This window comes from Hippichthys cyanospilos, chromosome 17 (genome assembly GCF_059441005.1).
Source record: "Hippichthys cyanospilos isolate Australia breed blue-spotted pipefish chromosome 17, RoL_Hcya_1.0, whole genome shotgun sequence".
NCBI lineage: Eukaryota > Metazoa > Chordata > Actinopteri > Syngnathiformes > Syngnathidae > Hippichthys > Hippichthys cyanospilos.
Genome location: NC_142385.1, coordinates 13,525,001 through 13,534,480, shown reverse-complemented (window position 1 = coordinate 13,534,480; position 9,480 = coordinate 13,525,001). Strand labels below are relative to the sequence as shown.

Genomic DNA, 9,480 nt, shown 5'->3' with positions numbered 1-9,480 from the left:
CAGCAGAGGCCGCTGTTGCTTCATTTTTCACATTCGAGACAGAAAATCCTTTAGTTTCAAATATTACTTTGCTCGCTCTTCAAATAAACCGACTTGGTGTTTACAAACTGGATGATAAATTTGATGCTAATTAGAGGACACACCTTGGTTGAACATGTCCCGACGTTCAAGTTATTTTCCACATTTGTCCACGTCTTTTTATAGTTCTGTTGAAACACAGTATAAAAAGCAGCCTGATTTGAATGAATTACTTTTCATTTAATTGTTAATAATTGCTTTTGTCAGAGCGAAGTAATTTATATGAATGCAGTGTTTTTATTTTGCATCACCGGGGATACAGATTATTTTGTTCACATGTTAACATATGCGCACACACACACACACACACACACACACACACACACACACACACACACACACATAAACATGAAATATCTTGACTCTATGATTTTTATTAAGGAAGAAAGGCTACATTGTCAACACAATGGCAAGGTTCACTGAAGGAGGCACTGAGGAATAACAAAGTATGATCTCTTCTCTATCATACAATACACATTTTGTTAAGCAAATACGTGTCCAAAAACATTCATCTCCTCACAAAATCTACTTTACATATTTCAATAATGTGACCAGACATATTACCAGACAACGCAAATGTCAACCAATAAAGGAACGGCATTAGAATATTGCATAATCTGCACACCTGCCAAAAAATCACAAAGCGTGAAAAATATTCCCTTCATCAAAATGTTAACCATTTAAAATACTGAGTCAAACCAAAAACCAAGCTTGGTTCGAGCACATCTTGGACATATGCGGGACAATTTATTTAAATATCTCCTACAAATTTCCTGGTTATAAATATAAAATCTTATTTCGGATGGTGACGTACTTCATTGCTGACTCTCAAACGGCAATCTTTTGATCAACTCAGCACGTTTCCTTCATTCTCAAAACCTCCGCGTAACTCTTTTTTTTTTTTTTTAATTCAGTATATTAAAAATAAAAACGTAAATGTTTTCCTTTTTATGAGTTTTTCTGTAAGTCAGGAAGCTGGGCATTCTAGTCAGGAAGATGGCAAAACAAATGCATTTATCACTGCAATAACTGCAGCGGCAAAAAATGAAAAAAAAAAAAAAAAAAAGCTTTTTTCATTTTGGATAATGCTTATCCTCAATTTCTCCTGCAGACAACTTCTTTCTCCTGATATATTCGACTAGAAGGAAAAAAAAAAGATGCATAAAAACAACCGATGTAAAACATGCTTAAAAAATGGCTGGAGGACATAACAATAAAAATATTCGGAGATTATTTCTAACACTTGTTTTCTGGTATTCGGTAGTTTGAGACAGCCGTGTATTTAGATGTTTGCGATACAATAGTTGTCATTATGAGTGTTATTTGGAATTACTTGACATGAACACAGACTGGCTTCATAAAGGTTACACTTTGGATTATATGTCCATAAAAACACATTTATGTTAGGTTCCCTTGTATGAATTTTTGCAGGTGAGATGTCCAGTTGGCGTACAGTTTTTAGGTGTCTTGCAGGGGTGACACGATTTCCCCGTTTTGTGTTTATATGGCGGGGGCTGATCGATCATTGGTGACGGTGGGTCTCAGCTTGACCGTTGCGAAGGGATTTCCTCCTCTGCGGTGAAAAAAATGAAAATTAATAATCAGTCAAAATTAGGAGGAACACTTTGTGAGACATTAGATGTGGTCCATCACTCACCCGAGAAAAGGAACTTTTGCTGTCCCGTTTTCCAAAGTAACCTAAAGTGTGACAAAAGACAAAAAAAAATCAATGTTAGAACAAATGGGGGTACGGATACCCCTGGGAAGGAAGTCCAGGGGGCAATCAATTGTTTTAAATAAAACAAAACGAACATGTGAACCCCTAAAAATAATGGTTGAATTAAATTTTTATGGAAAATTCTCCCCCACACAACAATGGTTTGACCCAACTTGCCACGTGCCTCCTCTCGTTACCTGTCAAGTTAATGATTTATGTTTGTGAACAGATCTCTACTATCATCCCAAAAATTTCATATTTTCCTGATGGCAAATACTTATTTATATTTTTTTTTCTTTTTCAAAACGGATTTGGCATTTTATGTTGATCATTTTTGGCGGACAAATAATAATGAAGTTATTGATTTATTTTTGCAAACAGATCTCTAATCACAAAAAAGGACGCTTTATATTTAATATATTTCTGTGCAAAAATATTTATTAATAATTATTTCTTCAGGTCTGTCACTATGTTGATTTTTTTGTGGACAAATATTTATTTATAATTATTTCTTTTTCAGACCAGATCTGGCACTTATACGTTATAATATAATGAAGTTATTTCTTTTAGATAACATGTATGTTGATTATTTTTTGTGGACTGATATAAATTGAGAGGTTCTAGACTTTATAGATCAAATACTGATGGCATGTTTTAAGTCTATTTTGTTTTTAACCAAAAAAGGGCTGAAAACATATTTCACAGGGGTTACATCCCTGAAAAAAGGTAGAGAACCGCTGTCTTAGAGGATCTCTCGTAAATCCACGCAAATGACTCCGGCTGTGAAAAAAAGGCAGCGTTACCAAACTGGTTGGATTAGATTACTCATCGACGATCGTCCTCCAGCCTGTCGGTGCCACGGACACTTTTGACACGTAAGCGTACAAACTAAAAGCTCTCTGTTTGGAATCTAGCTTGTCTAGAAACACCTGTGAACGCCAACACTCACTCCGTTGATTCTCTTGCTTGAGCGAGGTGATGATTGTCTTATGAACATCTCAGCTATGTTGCTGGGGGGGCAGAGTAGTGTTTTAAGTGGCGGTATTTGCAAGGTTGCAATTTGTCAGTTGAAAATACTGCATTGTCAGGAACTGTAGTTTGTTTTTGCCTATAGCGATTCAAAATGAGGATCATCTGTATTGTGGTTTGCGTACGATAAAATAATATAAGACACAACAAAAATATGTTCTATGTAAATAAAATTGAAAGAAAGTATAAATCATTGGCTGGAACTGAATGTCAGGACATTAAAAAAAATCTCACTTTGGGATGGAATGAGTTAATGTTACAAAAATGAATCACAATATCGTGTTTAGGTAGGGGCGCACAGTCCATATTTTTGGAAAAAATACAAGCATGAGAAAATTAATTTACAGTATACAGTGGACCCCCGTGTTACAGCGTCCCAGGCTTATGTTTTTTTCATGTTGTGTTGTGAAATACTTTTTGTCTCCTCTTTACGGTATTTTCCCCCGCTTCGCGACAAAAACAACTGTCATGACCCTAGGGGGTTGGCTGGATTTGTGTTGTTTTATCTCTATCTGCAGGCGTTTTTACGTAATTGCGCTTATTTTCTGTTGTCTAACGGCCTCCATGCAACGCGTCACTACAATGCTGGTCTGCTATTGGTCGGCGTCTCCTCACGGAGATGCTTGTCTGCCATTGGTCGGCCTCACTTTCAAAATGGTGGAACGGTAAAGCTTTGTTCTATCGTGAGTGGTTACAAAAACGGATTTATAATGCATTTTACTGCTTAATTCAAAGTTGAAAGGGTTAGCCATGGGTCCCAAGATTGCTAGTGATGTTAAAGAGAGAAGTAAGAAGATGATTTATATGGAAACGAAGCTGGAGATAATCAAGAAATCTAAAGCGAGCCTTACAAGGGAATATGGGCATAACAAGAACCACTCAAAGGTAAATAAATCCTTTCTATTTTTTTTTATTTATGATATTTAATTGTATACATGTATATTATATATACGTAGCACTTACTATACTATTTTGGTACCAATTTTTAAAATGTATGTACAATTTTGATGTTTTTTTCCTGGGGTTCGGAACGCATTAGCTATTTAACATAGTTTTGGATTGCCCGCCATACGGCGAATTCGCCTTAGGAGCCCAACCGCGGAACGGATTCATCTCGTAACACGGGGGCCCACTGTATCAACTTGTGTAGCGCTTTCACAACAGCAACAGTTTTACCAAAGTGCTTAATGGGACGCGTCGTGGTATATTTTGAATGATCCGTTAATTTTCTCGATACCCACTCCGGAGTAAAATGGCCGGTTACAAATGAAAATTTGCAGCGATAATGCTAGTGACAAGGTCCACTTTTGTCCTACAGCCTCATAAACAAGACTTAATGGGAGCAGTTAGCTTTCGACCTTTCCTTAAACGACGCTCATGACATTACAAACATATTTCATAAAGTAGTACTGTTGGAAAATGAAGATAAATGGTATCTGGCTTGGTGACTGGAAAACCCTGAGGCAGCAGCTAGAGGACATTGAGTGCAGACACCAGGCCGTGCCTGGACTTGAACGCTGTTAGCTAGGACACGTTCATCCTCTATCTTCAGACTTATCACCAACCCGTGTTGCGACTGGACCGTCTTGTCCTTTCTGCCTGCCGCTGTCGTCTTCCCGACGACTCATCGTCACGAATCGGTGGTGGGAACACACGTGCTATGGTAATCTATTACATTGGGTACTGAAGTGCCTAATGCAATATACATTATCTACAAACTAATTTTCACTCTAAAGTAATTATTTATTTTAGAACTTAATTGCCTAAAATAATCTATTAAATTAGCTACCAAAGTACCTAAAGCAATTGATTACTGTATATAATAATAAATTACTTTAGTACATAACTACCTAAAGTAATAGATTTTAGTATCAGCCATTTTTTGGCAATTTTTAAGCAAAGACTACAAAAAATGTGAATTTGGGGATTGAATGAGTTAAGCACACCATATATGAAGTGCATGTGCCTCAACACATTTTTTGTTTTCATAAACCACATTCTTATTAATCATAATCTGGATAAATATGATGACATATGTAATGACTGGCTGGAAGGAATGATTTTTCGAGCTGTGCCTCATTCAAGGGCGTGGTGGACAGGAGACAGTTAATCAGAGTTGAAAATGTGTCATGACATTTGTGTGTGGGTTGGGCACTGATAATGGAGCAACGCTGCAAAAAAAAAAAAGGCAATAAAATTATTGCTACAGGAAATACCTCGCGTGATAGGTGGGACTCAAACATAGATACAGGCCTCTCCAAAATCATAAATACGAATTAAGAACACGATTCAAGTTGTTCTGAAACCTCATTTAGTATAGCTCAGCAGTTCTAAAATAAGGGCACAAATAGACACTTAAGAGGTTATACGTGACAGTTCAATCTAAATTAAACCTTTTTAAATGCCGGAATAGGAAAAGTGCAACTTTCTTTTCAATTTAAGCAAAAATTAATTAGAACAACAAGCAAATTATTGGCAAAATTTTATAGCGACTTCTTTACACAGCATTGTAAGCCTTTAGTCAAATTTGACGGCTGTTCTTTTCAAATTAAGAGCAAAACAATTGGAACATTAGGCAACTTATGGTTAAATTATGTCACAGTGAGTCTTTTTAAAAAGTCGTATGCCTCTTGCTGTCAAATTTAGATTTGGCATATGATTTATCGCAAAATAAAATTCCCCAGGAAATCCCATTAATATTGTAATCCTAAATCTTAATAAATCAGGCACAAACGAAACAGCACTTTTTTTTTCAATACGTTATTTCCTGTACTCAAAAATCAAATCAGAACAGATAAGATGAACTGAATTATAAGTCACAGAGAAAAAAGTTGTTGACATAGTCCAAAAAATACAGTAACCACATATTGGCACAACCACGCAAAATGCCACAATATTTGACAAATGCGTTCATAAATATATTTCATAATGGGACTGACCATATTCTGTTGCGATTGCCTTGATGGAATGGCAGAAAATGTATCCGAGTAGTCTGGCGGCGGCAGAAGGACGGGCTCGTCCTCATCCAGCTCAGGTAGACTTGTAACACTCGGACTTCGCAACGGTGTCCCTAAATTGCTGTCACATGACGTGCCACATTTAGCATTCAAAAATCGCCTATAATCATTTGAACTCATTCACTCCCAAATATTTATATACATGTTTTATATGTATATAATGATTTATATATGATTACAACGTTCCATTGCAGCGCTGCTCTTTCTTGGTCTCCCTTGGTGTCTACCTAAGAAGCGTGAGTGATTTTCATGAGGGAGATAGGCAGGAGTTGTAATCTACCCCTGTCCTCATTGGTCAATGGGAGCCAAATCACGTGTCTTGTAGGAGCGCCCTCAACTTTTCGGTTTTTCACTTGAGGGGTTCTGGTCCCCATTAAACGTGAAAAACAAAGGATGTATGATGTTGTTCCATTGTTCCTTACTGCTGTTTGCATCACAAAAATAAGTCGGTGTCGTACGAATATTCCATACGGCAATCGATTAGAGCATTAAGGAAATTTGCTTTCTTACCTATTCGATATGAGAGGTTCGGCGTAAGGTCTGCAGTAGGATGAGGGGAACCAACCACGCCTAATACACAAGACATACGCCACGATATTAGAAGCAGTTTACATCGTTCGTGTACCTGCATAAATGTCCGTGGAATCATTTTTATTTTCATAAAAGGAAAAAACACGCTGAACATGAATTTATATGATTTATATGAAAACACGAGAAACTTTTAAGTCAAGATTTGTGCTTCTACGGTGAAAATATTTTGCCATTTTTACGTATCTTTCAAGGGTCTTTGTTTCACTTGTAGTGTATGTGAAATTTGGACAAATGTAGATAATTGTTAATGAAACTGTCTTCTATAGTTGTAGGGCAGGCAGTTACAAATGAAAACCGGCATCCAGCATTTGAGAGTCATGTAAAGCCATGATAACGCCATCCAGTGGACATGATTATGAATTGCACTCTCTTCCTCTGTATTAAAAATGATGGTGTTTTATAGCCTAGGGTTAAACTCTCTAGCTGGCTTTTTTTTCGTGTTACACTTATATTACTGTGTTGCGGGAAGGGGGCGGAGCTCTGACGAATGTCGGACCAGCAAAAAAAAACTGGGTTCCCCACCTCTGAATATTTTTTTTGGAACGTGTTTTAGGCAGGGCAAAGAGTGAGCAGAAGAAGTATTGCTAACGCAAACATACCTGAAATTTTCACGTGTTCCTACACTGTATAATAAGCAACCGGGAAAAATGCGATTGTCAGTTTAGCGGCGCGGATGTTAGCATGGGTGCTTTACTGGACAATGGCGACAGCATTTCATAAACTGAAAGGTATGAGAAGAAGGACGACAACACATTCTCCAGCATGAGAGCAGAATGGTTGTTTACAAAGATGGAACAGGTTATGTCAGACTTAAGAAGCCATCAAAAAAAAATAAAAATTAGGTAACAGCCTAAAACAGTCCTTCTCAAATAGTAGTGAGGGCAATGCGAAGCCATTGGACTCTTAAAAAACATAAATTATGTTTTTGTTATTGAACGAGATAAAAAAAAAAAACTTACTGCCGAGTCTTTTCCAGCTCGCCATAGAGCCAACCATCTTTCTCTTCCTTAATGAGCATGGTGATCACGTCGCCCTCATCAAAGCTGAGGAGCGTGCCGTTGTTTCCTGCCGAGTGGGGAAAAATGGTCTTGACCCGAGGCTTTTTGGTCACGTTGGCGCCCGAGAACAGCGAGGTCGGCCGGGACGGGCTGTCCTCGCTCAGGCTGCCCTGGTCTGCAATGGAAAAAGACTCATTCAAGAAGATTCCATTTCGCTTGACGAAAATTTACGTTGATCCAACTGAGCTGGCTGCAAAAAAGAAATACAAAAAGGTTTATAATAGGAAATGTCTTCCTAGATTATGTCTAAAAAGGAAAAACATCTTTTAAACATAAAAAAATCTGAAAAAAAATTTGCTTATTATGTTTTCTTTACTCAAAATATTTATATTTTTTCGTATATGTTCAAAATATGTTCCATATTATGTTCATATGCTCTATTCTGTCATTAGTGCTTTATTATTACTGTCCTTATTGCCCTATTTTTTGTTTTTATTGCCTACTTTATTATTTGCTCTATTGTGTGGAATGTAAGTCTGCACGTGGAAGTGAACAGAATAAGGATTTAATTTAGTGTTACTATGCGTATGACAATAAAACCCTTGAAACAAGATGAAATGATTTTGAAATTGTCTTCATCTTGAGAAAAATACAATTTTCTCTAAAAAAAAAATGACGGTCTTATACAAATTATGCATTGGAATTATGTTTACTTAAATCTACAATATTCTGGTCATTTTTTATTAATGAAGTTGTTATTTTGGGGTTGTCTTGTTTAAAAGTTATGGATTTCATGGGTATAATTTTCAACAATATTCTAATTCATGACTAATTTAAGAAAATGCATCTAAAAAGTGCTTGAATCTAGCAAAACTGGATACAAAATTTAAATGACTAAGAAAATATTGCTTACTTTTACAGTATAACAAGACTATTTGCTTAAATCTGAAAACAAAATTGAAATATATCTAAAATAAGGACTATTTTCTTATATTTTACTTTATATTGAGAAATATTTTTGCACGCAGATTGTTAAAACCATTAAAAAAAAAGGCAGGAAAAAAAAATTCAGCCCATTGCATTTTTTTGCAGCGGAAATGTTGTCAGCGGTGTCACATCATAAAAATCGTCTCATCTACGCTTTCAAGTGTAAGATCCGTACCTGAGTGATTGTCCAATGAGGAGCCGATTGGAGATCTGGGCTCGGGGTTGAACATGTTTGCGAGCGGACTCGTGTGCGCCTTGAGCGGGGGTGCGGGGGGCGGTACCATTGGCTCAACGCTGTTCTGAGGGGGGAACACGGAAAACTTGATTCCACTTCAAATGCTAATCGTCGCGCGTGGGTCCAAACGAAGTTGAGTTGGTGACACTCGAGGTGATTATCATCTTATCTGCGCTCTTCTATGTGGTAATACAAACAGGTGGCTTTATCAGATGGAAACAAAGCTGGAATCTTCAAGGCTGATAAGCGAGTCAAACCGCGCTTTACGCAAACATCTGACGCATCAGATGGCGTACATTTTTACTTCTTCATTTTTATTTTGATCAAGACGTACATTTCAGAGAGTTGTGCAGGGTGAGCAGCGTACCTTATAAAATTAACTCACTCAATGCCAAGGACGTATTTTCACGGTTTTTTTTTTGGTTGTTTTTTTTTTTACGTGTCCAAACATTCAATTCCAGATATTTTACTCATTATTTTTACTCATTATTTTTACTCATTATATATATATATATATATATATATATATATATATATATATATATATATATATATATATATATATTATTTCGAGTACAGATACTTAGTCTCAGGTATTTAACTACCTGGGATTGAATGTCTGGGCTCTTGAAAAAATAAAAATAAAAAACGTGAAAATACGTCCCTGGCATTGAATGAGTTAACTGGCGATTTAAATCGTTCTCTGCTGTCATTACACAATTGGTATGCATATTATTTTCTGTTCAAAGCTATATAATTATTCAGGAAATAAGAATTTGGTTACCCTTTAAAAGAATTCTTTTGAAATGCCGCAAAACTTAGAACAAA

General features: G+C 36.5%; 1 protein-coding gene across 1 annotated transcript in view; it reads right to left on the bottom strand.

Annotated features, from left to right (window-relative positions):
- Positions 1-436: 436 nt before the first annotated feature.
- The window catches only part of baiap2l1a (BAR/IMD domain containing adaptor protein 2 like 1a), a 26,215-nt gene continuing 17,171 nt past the window's right edge, over positions 437-9,480 (bottom strand). The window contains exons 9-14 of the mRNA XM_088439606.1: positions 8,593-8,716; positions 7,392-7,605; positions 6,352-6,411; positions 5,764-5,902; positions 1,736-1,776; positions 437-1,651 (exon numbers count right to left, since the gene is read on the bottom strand). Of these exons, the coding sequence (XP_088295732.1) occupies positions 1,579-1,651; positions 1,736-1,776; positions 5,764-5,902; positions 6,352-6,411; positions 7,392-7,605; positions 8,593-8,716 (651 nt within the window). The 3' untranslated portion in view covers positions 437-1,578. The remainder of the gene's footprint in view (positions 1,652-1,735; positions 1,777-5,763; positions 5,903-6,351; positions 6,412-7,391; positions 7,606-8,592; positions 8,717-9,480) is intronic.